General features: G+C 58.0%; 2 protein-coding genes across 4 annotated transcripts; one reads left to right on the top strand and one right to left on the bottom strand.

Moving 5' to 3' along the window:
* The first annotated feature begins 2,280 nt into the window (after positions 1–2,280).
* Positions 2,281–8,506, top strand: CORO1A (coronin 1A). Of its 2 annotated transcripts, none has more exons than XM_007989342.2 (11): positions 2,281–2,384; positions 4,546–4,744; positions 6,033–6,155; positions 6,251–6,380; positions 6,474–6,658; positions 6,817–6,936; positions 7,159–7,263; positions 7,376–7,521; positions 7,619–7,676; positions 7,789–8,004; positions 8,289–8,506. In XM_007989342.2, the coding sequence occupies exons 2-11, from the start codon at positions 4,547–4,549 to the stop codon at positions 8,391–8,393; spliced, it is 1,386 nt and encodes a 461-aa protein (XP_007987533.1). In that variant the 5' UTR covers positions 2,281–2,384; position 4,546; the 3' UTR covers positions 8,394–8,506. The 2 variants fall into 2 exon arrangements, with proteins under 2 accessions (XP_007987533.1, XP_007987524.1); XM_007989333.3 differs by lacking the exon at positions 2,281–2,384 and adding an exon at positions 2,940–3,068.
* A 3,790-nt stretch (positions 8,507–12,296) lies between these two features.
* On the bottom strand, positions 12,297–13,243 carry BOLA2B (bolA family member 2B). 2 transcript variants are annotated; one of them, XM_007989224.3, is made up of 3 exons: positions 12,912–13,243; positions 12,738–12,835; positions 12,297–12,439 (listed from the first exon to the last, which is right to left on the bottom strand). In XM_007989224.3, exons 1-3 carry the CDS (start codon positions 13,170–13,172, stop codon positions 12,340–12,342), a joined length of 459 nt encoding a protein of 152 aa, XP_007987415.1. In that variant the 5' UTR covers positions 13,173–13,243; the 3' UTR covers positions 12,297–12,339. The 2 variants fall into 2 exon arrangements, with proteins under 2 accessions (XP_007987415.1, XP_037845595.1); XM_037989667.2 differs by having other exon boundaries at positions 12,738–12,797.
* Positions 13,244–13,371: the final 128 nt, after the last annotated feature.

The following is a 13,371-nucleotide window of genomic DNA, read 5'->3' as shown; positions in this document are numbered from 1 at the left end:
ACAGAGGCAAAGGTCCCCCTTTTTCTTTTAATTGAAACTGGGTCTGCCTCTCACCCAGGCTGGAGTGCAGTGGTACAATCACAGCTCACTGTTTAGTCTGGAATTCCTGGGCTCAAGCAATCCTCCCACTTCAGCCTCCTAAGCAGCTGAGAACACAGGCGCATGCCACCACAGCTGGCTAATTTCAATTTTTTTTTTTTTTAGAGATGGGGTCTTGCTATGTTGCCCACACTGGTCTCAAACTCCTAGGCTCAAGTTAACTTTCACTGCTCCTGGGCAAATGCCCTCTGACACCCCTTATAAGGAAACCCTTTGAGAAGGCTGGCCCCCTCTCAAACATGGAGAGCCTTGCCAGGGCCTTCCCCACTCACTGCTGTAACTAATTCTTATGCTGCATGGACATCTGCTTCCCAGAACCTCCACCCACCGGCCTTGCCCCTGTCCTTTGTGGCAGCCCCAAGCCTGCTCACCCCTTCCCATGCTGCGGCCTGCTTGGCCTCTGGAAGCAGCACTGTCTGCCTGCACCTTGCCCTCTCCAGGGCCGTCAGGCTCACCACCTTCAGGGGCCTGGTTTTCAGGTCCTTCACCAATGCACTTGTCCTGTGTGTGGACATGAGGCCCTCCCGAGCTGAAGTCAGCGTGTGCTTCAGTTTCTGCATCTGTAAAATTGAGATAGTATTTGCTACCCAGGGGTGCTATGAGGATTACGTGAACATAGTATAGTCTCTAGAACAGTGCACAGCACACAGTAGGCACTCAATAAATGCCAGTTATTATTCCTGTCACTTCTGTTGGAGACTGCACATCAGAGTACCCACCTCACCTTGGTCTAGTCCCGTCCAGTTGCAGGCCTTTGAGTACAGTACAACCCTAAGGTTTTTACAATTGCATAATCTATAGAACATTTACAGATTTATTGTCTCGTTTGAGTTTAGTAACTTTTTTGTTGTTGTTGAGATGGAGTCTTACTCTGTTGCCCAGGCTGGAGTGCAGTGGTGCAATCTTAGCTCACTGCAACCTCTGCCTCCTGGGTTAAGGCGATTCTTCTGCTTCAGCCTCCTGAGTAGCTGGAACTACAGGCGCCCACCACCACGCCCAGCTAATTTTTTTTTTTTTTTTTTTTTGAAATGGAGTCTTGCTCTGTCACCCAGGCTGGAGTGCAGTGCTGCGATCTCGGCTCACTGCAAGCTCCGCCTTCCGGGTTCACGCCATTTTCCAGCCTCAGCCTCCAGAGTAGCTGGGACTACAGGCTCCCGCCACCACACTCAGCTCATTTTTTGTATTTTTAGTAGAGACAGGGTTTCACCATGTTAGCCAGGATGGTCTCGATCTCCTGACCTCGTGATCTGCGCACCTTGGCCTCCCAAAATGCCGGGATTATAGGCGTGAGCCACCGCGCCCGGCCAGAGCCTCATAACTTTGTGAGGTGGGCAGGACAAATCTTATTAATTCCCCATTTACCAATGAGAAAACGAGGTTCAGAGAGATCAGCCCTCTTGCCCAAGATCGCACAGCCAGTCAGTGGCAGAGGTGGCACTTGAACCCATCCCTTGCTGTTCCTTGAACCTCTCCACATGACAGGGCTGTCCCTCAGCCTACAGGTCACCCCTCTAGCCTTGCCTGTTGGCTCTTCCTCATCCTTTTGGGCCCAGCCCAGATACTTTGTAAACAAGAATGACAAGAGCTAACTTTTTTTTTTTTTTAATGAGACAGAGTCTTGCTCTTTCACCCAGGGAAGACTGGGTGATGCAGTGGCTCAGTCTTGGCTCACTGCAGCCTCTGCCTCCCGGGTTCAACCTATTCTCATGCCTTAGCTTCCTGAGTAGCTGGGATTACAGGTATGCATCACTACACCACGCTAAGTTTTGTATTTTTAGTGGAGATGCGGTTTTACTATGTTGGCCAGGCTGGTCTCAAACTCCTGACCTCAGGTGATCCGCCAGCCTTGGCCTCCCAAAGTGCTAGGATTACAGGCGTGAGTCACCGCGCATGGCCGAGAGCTAACGTTTATTGAGCACCCGCCATTTTCTAGATGAGGTCCTTACTGACTTTCTTGGGTTATTTTAGGTAATCATACCCATACCTCTTACGTGGCAGGTATGACTGTTACAGAGGGAGAAACCGAGGCTGAGAAAGGCTAAGTAGCGGCCACACGTCACTCAGCAGGTGACAGGCTGCGGTCGCACTCATGACATAGTCTGACTCTAGAGCAGGCCTTTCCTGCCCGCTGTTGCTGTCTCCAGAAGCCTCTCTGAATCTAAGGGTGGGAACTACTCCTCCTTGCCTTCCAGCCTTCCAGCCTTCGCCCCCCAGGCTGGGCTCTTCACGGGCGGGAGCCTGTCTGGCTCGCCTGCCTCGCTCGACCCTGTAGCCTCTGGCACGAAGTAGGTGCCCGTGATGCCGAATTATTTCAGCAGGAGGGCAGGGGTGTTCCCGATGAAGACACGAGACCAGGGAGGAGAAGCGACTCCCGGGGCCACCCATGTGTAGATCTCGGAGCCAGGCAAGAGCCAGGTCCCTTGGGTCCGGGAGCGCGCTCGGGGCTCCTCCTCGTCCGTGCCCCCCGCGCCCCCCGCGCTCGCGTCTGCGGGGTCGGGAGGAGGGGGCGGCGCCGCCGGGCCGGGGCGGGCACCAAGGCCTGGCGGGCGGGCCTGGAGCGCTTTCGTGCCTGCCAGGGAAAGGCTGGAGAGGAGGCTAGGGGCGGACGCAGGGAGAAAAGAAGCAACGGGGTGTTTTTGCCTTTTGACATTTTAAAAAGAAGTGCAGATTCGCTTCCCGGAGCCGGGCTGGCAGCCTGCGCTATGGTTAGGAACCAACGTGGGGCGCGGGCTGGGGCAGGGGAGGGAGGCGGCCGTAGCGGGGACCCGGGAGCGCAGGGCGGGCCTGGAAGAGCTCCGCCCCAAGGGGCGCGGCCACCCCGGAGGCGGGCGCACCGCTGCTTCTCATTCATTGTCTTGACAAGAGCATCCTCAGCGGGCGAGTCCCCGGCTCCTCCAGCGCCTTCCTCCTCTTCCTCCTCCTCCTCCACCTCCGGCTTTTGGGGGGTCACTGTCCTCTCTCTGCAGCAGGTGAGGCTGGGCCCAGGAGGCGCGGGTGGACCGGGGCGAGGGCCACCTGTGGGGCGGCGCGCGTGTGGGAGCCGCGGGTTGCGGGGGCGCGCGGCTGTCACCGCGACCCAGCCGGGGCCAGGGAGCGGGCGCAGCAGCCCGTGGGGGGACGCTGCCTGGAGTGGGGGCCGCCGGGGCCCCAGAGCGCTCTGCGGAGGCGAGGGCGAGGGACCACCGCGGCCAAGATGGAGGTGGGCGGCCGGGGGTCAGCACAGTGTCAAGGGCCCGACTCCCCCCGGAATTAAGTCTCTGGGAGGGTGGGGACGGGGGCAGGGTGGGGTGAGTGGGGCAGCTGCCCTGGGCTTGGAGACAGGAAGGGGTTGAGAGCAAAACAAGAAAAGACCAAGTTCCCCTTTCCGTGGTTTCCGGGCCTGGTACCTGCGGCGGGGGAGGAGGCAGGGTGGGGCGATGGCTTCCTGTCCCCCACCTCTGGTCTGGGGCTCCTCTCTCTCCAGACCCTGGCTGCTCCTCAAGACTGGGGCTCTTCACGTACGCTCCTCACCGCTCTTTGGGCAGGCCGACCTAGCAGCCTCTTTGGGAGTCCTGGGGTGGCCGGGGGTGCTGGAGCCCCCAGTGAGTAGGCGAGGCTGAGGCTAGGGGCAGAGGCTCTGGGCACGGTACCCTCTGAGCGGCAGCACAGGCCCCTTCCCTGAGCAGGAGGGTGATGCGGTGGCACAAGGTCGTCCCTGGAGTTCCTTGCTCCCCACCAGACACTGGGGGAAACCATCCTAGCTGGACATCAGAGCAGTTGGAGTGGCTTCTCCCTTCCTGTGTGCAGTTCACATGGGGGTGGAGATGGCTCTTAAGGGCACCTGCTTTTCTGAGCGAAGGCGAGAGGCAGAGGTATGGGGAGGAGAAGATACTGGGACCTGAGCCAGAGACCTGCTGGGGAAGCCATCCTGCCGCCTCACTCCCCTCGGGCAGCCCCCACACCACTTCCTCCTGTGTCCAGCCCCGCACCGGCAGGGGAAGGAGGCCAGCCCCTGTCCCTGCCTTTAGGAAGCGCTGTGTGGGTGTGAGGGAGGTGGGCTCTGGACACTGTAACTAAGAGAGAACCCACCCTCAGAGCCATCTGGGCTGATGACGCCTGAGTCTGAACCATTAGGAAGGACGGGCTCTGCATCCATCAGCCAGTCAGTCAACAAACATGCAGTGGGGGCAACACCACACCAGGCTCTGTTGCAGAGGCTGAGGGTACAGATTGAGAGTGTGACTCAGAGTGGCCTGGGGCCAGGGAGAAGGGGGCTTGCAGGTTAGATGGAAGGAGAGGCTGGGGAAGGCGAGCAGGCATAAGCCACAGAGGAAAGGATAGGGAGCCCCTGGAGATGATGCTGGGACCTCAAAAGCCAGACTGAGGGGTATCCTGGGGGAGGTGGGGACCACTGGAAGATCAGAGTTGACCCGAAGGGAGAAATGCTCTTATCCTGTGTGCCCCTAGAATGAGCCGGCAGGTGGTCCGCTCCAGCAAGTTCCGCCACGTGTTTGGACAGCCGGCCAAGGCCGACCAGTGCTATGAAGATGTGCGCGTCTCACAGACCACCTGGGACAGTGGCTTCTGTGCTGTCAACCCTAAGTTTGTGGCCCTGATCTGTGAGGCCAGTGGGGGAGGGGCCTTCCTGGTGCTGCCCCTGGGCAAGGTGAGCCCCTGGGGCCCTGGGGGTAGCAGCTTCTCCACCCGACCCATGGCTCTGTGGAGGTCCTGATTAGGTGACTGTCACCAGGCCTTCCAGGGCCTGTGTTGCCATCTGGAAAACTGAGCTAGGCCCCATGAGCCTTACACTTCCTCTAGCTCCTCTGTGCTGTGGCTGTGTGGAAACTGATGCTCAGAAGGAGCCAACACAAGATGGGTCACACCAGTGACCAGGACTACAGACAGTCCTGCAGGCCCATGACCAGCCCTTCTGAGCCTCAGCCTGGGGCTGGAAACAGAGAGGGCTGTGATGGGGTCTGGGGGCCCCCGACTGCAGACAGTCCTGCAGACCCATGACCAGCCCTCCCCAGCCTCAGCCTGGGGCTTTCTCCCCATGGAAACACAGAGAGGGTTGGGATGGGGTCTGGGGGCCCTGGCAGCATTCTCAGGGTTGGGAGGGACTCTGGCTCTGGGCCTGTCTTAGGACCTAGCAACTCTGGCCCCCAGCTCACAGGCAGGGATGATGCAAGAGGCGCTGTCCCCGACCCCAGCCCTGCCCTCCCCGGGAGCCTGCTGCCCTCTCCGCTGGCTATCTGCTGCCCCACACCCCCAGCACACTCCTGTGCTCTTTGAGGGGTAAGACAGGAAGGGGAGATGGGCCCCAAGTTGTTACCTTAAAAGGGCCGATGGAAGCAAAGAGAAGAGGAAGTGGTTGTCAGGCTGAGAGATGGGCCCGCACCCCGCACGGCTGTCACACAGGAAGCCCTGCTGAAGCAGCTGTCCCCGGAAGAAGCCATTTCCAAACCTCTGCTCCTGCCTGGGGCCAGTTACGACAGGCTCCCCGGCCCCTCTCCTTTTGGGAGGACCCACGTCTGCAGCCCCACCTCTCACACTCACTCTCTGGGGAGCCGCCCCTACCCCCCCAGCCCTCATACACCTGTCCTGACTCCAGGGCCAGTTGTGCCCATGGAAGCCTCACTCGGGAAAGCTGGGGTGGGGGTGCCAACCCTAAGGGCAGAGACAGACTGAGACAGAGACGGGCGGGAACTCCGCCAGGGTTTCGCACGGGCCCCATCCTCTGCTATGCGTGGCCAGCCCTCCTGGGGTTTGCCCACGCCATTTGGGGACTGGAACAAGAGAAGAAGAACCCCCCCCCCCACCCCAGGCCCTGGTCCAGCCCCCAGGGACCCCACAGCTTTCTTTCCTCTCTGGGCCTCTCTGAAGGAGGTGTGGGGAGGTTGGATTGGGTTTGGGGGGCAAAAGCACCTCCATCCAAGGCCCTGCTGTGCCTTTAGACTGGACGTGTGGACAAGAATGCGCCCACGGTCTGTGGCCACACAGCCCCTGTGCTAGACATCGCCTGGTGCCCGCACAATGACAACGTCATTGCCAGTGGCTCCGAGGACTGCACAGTCATGGTGAGTGGTGGTGGGGACCCATGGGCTGGGAGAGGGGCTCTAGGATGGGATCTGACATTTGGAGTCCTGAAGACTCACTGGCCCCTTCTCTGCAGGTGTGGGAGATCCCGGATGGGGGCCTGGTGCTGCCCCTGCGGGAGCCTGTCGTCACCCTGGAGGGCCACACCAAGCGTGTGGGCATTGTGGCCTGGCACCCCACAGCCCAGAATGTGCTGCTCAGTGCAGGTGCTGCGGGAGGAGGGGCCTGGGGGTGGCTGGTGGCCTGCAGTGGATGAGGGCAGGAGGCTCATGGCTACTGACACTGTGGGGAATGTACAGGTTGTGACAACGTGATCATGGTGTGGGACGTGGGCACTGGGGCAGCCGTGCTGACGCTGGGCCCAGAGGTGCACCCAGACACGATCTACAGTGTGGACTGGAGCCGAGACGGAGGCCTCATTTGTACCTCCTGCCGCGACAAGCGCGTGCGCATCATTGAACCCCGCAAATGCACCGTCGTAGCTGTGAGTCACCATCCACCCTGACCCTTGACCCTACAGACTTTGTCCTTCTTATCCACCATCAACCAGGCTCTTGGATGCTGCCCTCCCTTGCCTCCACGTGGGACTGGCCCCGTAGGGTGTGTATGGGTGCCTGACTTACCACCTCCCTTTCCTTGCAGGAGAAGGACCGTCCCCATGAGGGGACCCGGCCGGTGCGTGCAGTGTTTGTGTCAGAGGGGAAGATCCTAACCACGGGCTTCAGCCGCATGAGTGAGCGGCAGGTGGCGCTGTGGGACACAGTGAGTGCCGGGGGCAGGAAGCCGAGGGTCCCCGGGCTGGGAACCAGACTGGAAGTTTTGTCCCTGCTCTGCCACTTGCCTGGCAGGATGGCCATGGGCCTCAGTTTACCCAGGCATGAGATGGGTGTTCCCACTGGTTGGTCAGGAGAGCCCTCACAGGTCACTGCCCAGGGAAGACCACCATCCCAGGGCTGGGATGTTACCTCTCACCTGTGTCTACAGAAACACCTGGAGGAGCCGCTGTCCCTGCAGGAGCTGGACACCAGCAGCGGTGTCCTGCTGCCCTTCTTTGACCCTGACACCAACATTGTCTACCTCTGTGGCAAGGTGACCTCATCAGACGGGGTGGGGGTGGGAGATGGGCAGGATGGGTCTGGAGAGGGCCAGAGCAGTGGGCATCCGCTGGTATTGACCCTCCCTCCGCACCCGCCACCTACAGGGTGACAGCTCGATCCGGTACTTTGAGATCACTTCTGAGGCCCCGTTCCTGCACTATCTCTCCATGTTCAGTTCCAAGGAGTCCCAGCGGGGCATGGGCTACATGCCCAAACGTGGCCTGGAGGTGAACAAGTGTGAGATTGCAAGGTGACTGACTCCCGACCCTGACCGCAGCATGCTCCTTGGGCAGTCCCAAGCCCGCCCAACCAGGCTGTGGGCCCCGCTTACCTTCCCCTTCCCACAGGTTCTACAAGCTGCATGAGCGGAGGTGTGAGCCCATTGCCATGACAGTGCCTCGAAAGGTGATGCTCCCCTGCCCCACCCTGGGCTTTGGACTGTGCACCGACTTCGCGGTCTTGCAGGGGGGTGTCCTGGCATAAGCGCTTTCCTCACTAGCCCTGGCCTTGCCCACAGTCGGACCTGTTCCAGGAGGACCTGTATCCACCCACCGCAGGGCCCGACCCTGCCCTCACGGCTGAGGAGTGGCTGGGGGGTCGGGATGCTGGGCCCCTCCTCATCTCCCTCAAGGATGGCTACGTACCCCCAAAGAGCCGGGAGCTGAGGGTCAACCGGGGCCTGGACACCGGGCGCAGGAGGGCAGCACCAGAGGCCAGTGGTACTCCCAGCTCGGTGAGAGGGCCAGAGAGCCAGGGAATAAAACTGGGAGGGTGAGGTGGGGCTGGCGTTTGGGGCAGCTCCAACTCACAACATTGGGAATCTTTGCGGGGCTGGGAGTGGGTAATCCTGAGGCCTCAGAACATAGGTTTCAGATAGATAGGCCTGCAGGTCTCTAGGCAGCAACCAGCTGAGTGACTAAAGGGCCCAAGGCCAGGGCTCTAGGGATGGGGCTCAGCAGATGCTGGGGTAAGGGGAGCCAGGGAAGAGCTGGGCCTAATGCAGCACCGGGTCCCCAGGATGCCGTGTCCCGGCTGGAGGAGGAGATGCGGAAGCTCCAGGCCACGGTGCAGGAGCTCCAGAAGCGCTTGGACAGGCTGGAGGAGACAGTCCAGGCCAAGTAGAGCCCCGCAGGGCCTTCAGCAGGGTCAGCCATTCACACGCATCCACTCACTCCCCATTCCCAGTCACACGGCAGATAAAAAAAATCATAATAAAATGGCTTTATTTTCTGGTACCTCTCAGACTCTTGATGACTGGTTCCCTAGACGAGGGGTTTGCTGAACGGACCAGCCATAGAGCTTCCCCTCTACCGCGCTGAGGGGACTGACCCATGGCAGGGGATGTGGGATGCCCCCTGACTTACTACATCACGGGAACAGGGCCTTCGTGGGTAGAAACCAGCCATGCTGATGCGGGCCAGGAGGCTGCTCTCCGTTTCCAAGCTCCTTCTCGGAGCTGACGCAGCTGAGCTATTTAAGGGCCTAGCTTAGGACCTCAATAATTCCCAAATTTACCGAAAATCTGCTTTTCCTAATCAACCAAAACATCAGGTTGCACGTGACTCTGCTGGCACTGTTGCTTGTGAGGAAAGGAACCAACCATCACTTACAGGGTGGGCATCTTTTAAACTGCAGGTCCAAAGATAAAAATAACGAGGGAGGCCGGGCATGGGGACTCACGTCTATAATCCCAGCACTCTGGGAGGCTGAGGCGGGAGGATCACTTGAGCTTAGGAGTTTGAGACCTGCCTGAGCAACATGGCGAGATACCATCTCTACAAAAAATAAAATAAAAAATTAGCTAGGCATAGTGGTACGCACCTATAGTTCCAGCTACTCAGGAGGCTGAGGTGGGAGGATCCCTTGAGCCCAGGAGGTCGAGGCTGCAATGAGCCATCGCACCACTGCACTGCAGCCTGGGTGACAGAGCAAAACACTGTCTCTAAAAAATATAAATAGGCCAGATGTGGCAGCTCATGCCTGTAATCCCAGCACTTTAGGAGGCCAAGGCAGGTGAGGTCAGAAGTTCGAGACCAGCCTGGACAACTTGGTGAAACCCTGTCTGTACTAAAGATACAAAAATTAGCTGGGCATGATGGCAGGCACCTGTAATCTCAGCTACTCGGGAGGTTGAGGCAAGAGAATTGCTTGAACCTGAGGCGAAGGTTGCAGTGGGCCAAGATCATGCCATTGCACTCCAGCCTGGGGGACAAGAGTGAGACTTCATCTCCAAAAAAAAAAAAAAAATATATATATATATATATATATATATATGTCTTTATATGTAAAATAAGGGAACTTTATGTGAGGAAAAGACAGAACTAAAGCAACAGGCTGACCCTAGTTTACCAGAGAAGAAACTGAGGCTGAGAGTAGGAACCCAGCTCACTAAAGGGCGGAGCCCAAGTCAGAGTCTAAGTCTCCCCACTTTTTTATTTAATTGTTTCTGAGATGGAGTTTCATTCTTGTAGCCCAAATGGAGTACAATGGCACAATCTCAGCTCACTGCAACCTCTGCCTTCTGGGTTCAAGCCATTCTCGTGCCTCAGTCTCCCAAGTGGCTGGGATTATAGGCGTAAGCCACCATGTCCGGCTAACTTTTGTGTTTTCAGTAGAGGTGGGGCCTCACCATGTTGGCCAGACTGGTCTCAAACTCCTGGCCTCAAGTGATCTGCCTGCCTCAGCCTCCCAAAGTGCTGGGATTACAGGCGTGAGCCGTAATTAGAGCCGTGCCTGGCCCTATGTCTCCCCTTTTGAGTTCAGAGTCTTCCCCTGTGTAGTGAGCGCTTCTGCCTCTCTAGCCCTTCCTGTGGGTTCTGCCTAGGCCTGGCCTCCGTGAGGGACCTGGCAGGAACAGGTCTGTCATGCCTTGTGGGGAGTGGGTGTGGGAATAGGTTTTGATGCCCAACTTAGTGGGTGATCCTGAGATGGGAGGACACAGGGCTGTCTGGGTTGGGCGTCTTAGCCATAGTGGGGTTTGTTTCATATCAAGCAGGGACCACCCATGGCCTCATTTCCAGGCCCCACCTCTTCAGTATGCCATAGAAAACTACCTGGGCAGTAGAGGTGTGGGAAGAAAACAAAAGAAAGCCGGGCGTGGTGGTTCATGCCTGTAATTCCAACACTTTGGGAGGCCGAGGCAGGCGGATCACCTGAGGTTGGGAGTTCAAGACCAACCTGACCAACATGGAGAAACCCCATCTCTATTTAAAACACAAAATTAGGCCGGGCGCGGTGGCTCAAGCCTGTAATCCCAGCACTTTGGGAGGCCGAGATGGGCGGATCACGAGGTCAGGAGATCGAGACCATCCTGGCTAACACGGTGAAACCCCGTCTCTACTAAAAAAACACAAAAAACTAGCCGGGCGAAGTGGCGGGCGCCTGTAGTCCCCGCTACTCGGGAGGCTGAGGCAGGAGAATGGCGTAAACCCGGGAGGCAGAGCTTGCAGTGAGCTGAGATCCGGCCACTGCACTCCAGCCCGGGCGACAGAGCAAGACTCCGTCTCAAAAAAAAAAAAAAAAAAAAAAAAAAACACAAAATTAGATGGGCGTGGTGGCGCATACCTGTAATCCCAGCTACTCGGGAGGCTGAGGCAGGAGAATCGCTTGAACCCAGGAGGCGGAGGTTGCGGTGAGCCGAGATCATGCCATTGCACTCCAGCCTGGGCAACAAGAGCAAAACTCCGTCTCAAAAACAAACAAACAAACAAAAACAAAAATTAGCTGGGCGTGGTGGCGTGCGCCTGTAATCCCAGCTACTAGGGAGGCTGAGGTAGGAGAACCGCTTGAACCCGGGAGGCGGAAGTTGTAGTGAGCCAAGATTGCGCCACTGCACTCCAGCCTGGGCAACAGAGCAAGACTCCGTCTAAAAAAAAAACCAAAAACAAACAAAACACAGAACAGAGTGTGTGATGGCTGAAATTTGCAATTTCTCACTCTCAACAAGCCCTGGCCCCAACTGGGGCTCCCTCCCTAGGTCTCAGGGACCTCTGTTCAAAGTCCTAGCAACCTGGGCCAGGCACAGTGGCTCCCACCTATAATCCCAGCACTTTGGGAGACCAAGGCAGGCAGATCACTTGAGGCCAGGAGTTTGAGACCGGCCTGGCCAACATGGTGAAACCTTGTCTCTACTAAAAGTACAAAAATTAGCCAGGCATGGTGGCGCGTGCTTGTAATCCCAGCTACTCAGGAGGCTGAAGCACAAGAATCTTTCGAAGCTAGGAGGCAGAGGTTGCAATTAGCTGAGATGGTGCCACTGCACTCCAGCCTGGGTGACAGAGCAAGACCCTGTCTCAAACAAACAAAAAACAATGAAAGAAAACAAGTCCTAGCAACCCTACTAACCTGTGGTGAAGACTGATACCGGGGCATCACCTGCCCCAATTTTCTGACTCAGTTCAGCCTTATATTCCTGCTCTCATCTCACCCCTATCCCGGTCCCACACCCACTATTCCGAAAACTTCCATGGTCCTCCAGGGGGCAGCTGTAGACACACCAAGCCCAGGGCTATGGAGCCACTGAAACCTTCTCCAGCGGGTCTGAAAACATCAGCATTCCAGGTGTTGATGAGCCCCTACTTGGGCACACTCCCTCTTGGGCCTGAGAAGGTCGGGGGAACCTGCAGGGAATATGTGGAATTCTATATGGTGCCTCTGATACTGCAGTGATGTCGGGGAGAGGGAGAGGTTTGTTCAACTGGTCAGGGCCCTGAAACCCGGATCACTTTCTCATCTCTGCATCTTGAAGGCTGGCAGAGAGCAGGAACCCTGAGCTCTCTGGGAGTTGGGTGGCTGGTGGCAGTACAGACTTCCAGACGTCTACACAGAGTTACAGAGAGAAGGCTTTCTCGGTAGACCCTGGAAGGGACTTTTACAGTAGAACTTTCATTTTACAAGCAGGGATAGAGGCCTAGATGGGGAGCCGGACGTGTCCAAGGTAAAACAATGGACGGAGGCGGGGCAGGGAGAGGCCAGGTCCTAGACTCGGCCTCAGCACCCCTCCCACACACACACCGACACAGAAGCTGGTCCAGATTTATAATTTAATGGCTGTGTAGATCCCAGTCTCTCATTTCTGTCGCTCACGTGCCCACTGCTCTGGGGTCAGGGTTTTCTGTTCAAAGGCATGGATGTGCGGGAGCTCTTCTGCTAGGCACGCGTTTACCAGCCTGGGGCGAGAGATGGGGTTAGGAAAAGGCAGGCGAGGATCGCACACCCCGAGACTAGGGTGACCCAAGAGACTGTGGGTGTCTCCAAGGTTGTAGTCCCCGGGCCGTGGGAACACGTACGTGGGGAGAGGGTCTACATCGAAATACTCGAAGCAGGGGTCACGAAGGCGGGATCCTCAAGGGCCCTGAGCCACGCCGCGGGGGAGTGCGGGAGTTAGGTTGCAGGGGTAGGGGGAGTGGCTGGGGTTGTGGTGCAGGAGCTGAGACCGCGCTGGGCAAGGTGCTCCCAGGGCCTCACCTGTGTCTCTGAAGCAGCGGTTTCCCCTCGAACTTGGCCGACACCACCAGGACTCGGAAGCTACAGGCGCAACGGTTGAGGGTCGTGTCCTCCACCTCCTACCGAGCGGAAGAATATGAATGGTGCCGAACCCGCCTCCCGAACTCTTTTCTCCCGTCCGGCGGCTCAACTCACCACATGCTCCGCCTCCAGGTCCCGCTGCAGCTTCTCCCGGAGGTATTCGGCGCTGAGTTCCATGGCGGTAGTCCAGCTGGGACGGCAGCCCAGCGGGGACACAACCCCTGCTCCGACGCCGGCCACGCTGCCTTGCAGCCTTACAGGAGCCACTTCCGCTGGGAAACTCACTTCCGCCCTTAGTAAGGCGTACGTCAACGCAGTACTTCCGCCCTCAAGCAGCCGGGCTTTCCAACGGTCCGGGCTTTTCGCGCTTGCCATCTGTCAGCCAATCAGAGTCTGAGGAAGGTGGGACTCGGGCGGAGCCAATGCTGAATGGTAGGCGCTCGCTGACTGGACAGCAGTCTGGCTTCCGCGGTCGGACTTCTACACCCGCCTCCAGACCGGAGAGGGGCACGTACCCGCGCTACGGCGGCCTCCAGGCTGCCTCCGGATAGTCCCCGAGAGCTTGTTCCGAAGC

This window comes from Chlorocebus sabaeus, chromosome 5 (assembly GCF_047675955.1).
Source record: "Chlorocebus sabaeus isolate Y175 chromosome 5, mChlSab1.0.hap1, whole genome shotgun sequence".
Lineage (NCBI taxonomy): Eukaryota > Metazoa > Chordata > Mammalia > Primates > Cercopithecidae > Chlorocebus > Chlorocebus sabaeus.
The sequence above is the reverse complement of the archived record's forward strand: the minus strand, read 5'-3'. Positions and strand labels throughout refer to the sequence as shown.

Coding starts and splice junctions, on each gene's coding strand:
- CORO1A (XM_007989342.2), top strand. CDS start 4,547: ATGAGCCGGCAGGTGGTCCGCTCCAGCAAGTTCCGCCACGTGTTTGGA. Junction 4,745..6,032: donor TGGTGCTGCCCCTGGGCAAG/GTGAGCCCCTGG, acceptor CTGTGCCTTTAG/ACTGGACGTGTGGACAAGAA. Junction 6,659..6,816: donor GCAAATGCACCGTCGTAGCT/GTGAGTCACCAT, acceptor CTTTCCTTGCAG/GAGAAGGACCGTCCCCATGA.
- BOLA2B (XM_007989224.3), bottom strand. CDS start 13,172: ATGGCAAGCGCGAAAAGCCCGGACCGTTGGAAAGCCCGGCTGCTTGAG. Junction 12,836..12,911: donor ACCTGGAGGCGGAGCATGTG/GTGAGTTGAGCC, acceptor TCCGCTCGGTAG/GAGGTGGAGGACACGACCCT. Junction 12,440..12,737: donor CCGCTGCTTCAGAGACACAG/GTGAGGCCCTGG, acceptor CTCTCGCCCCAG/GCTGGTAAACGCGTGCCTAG.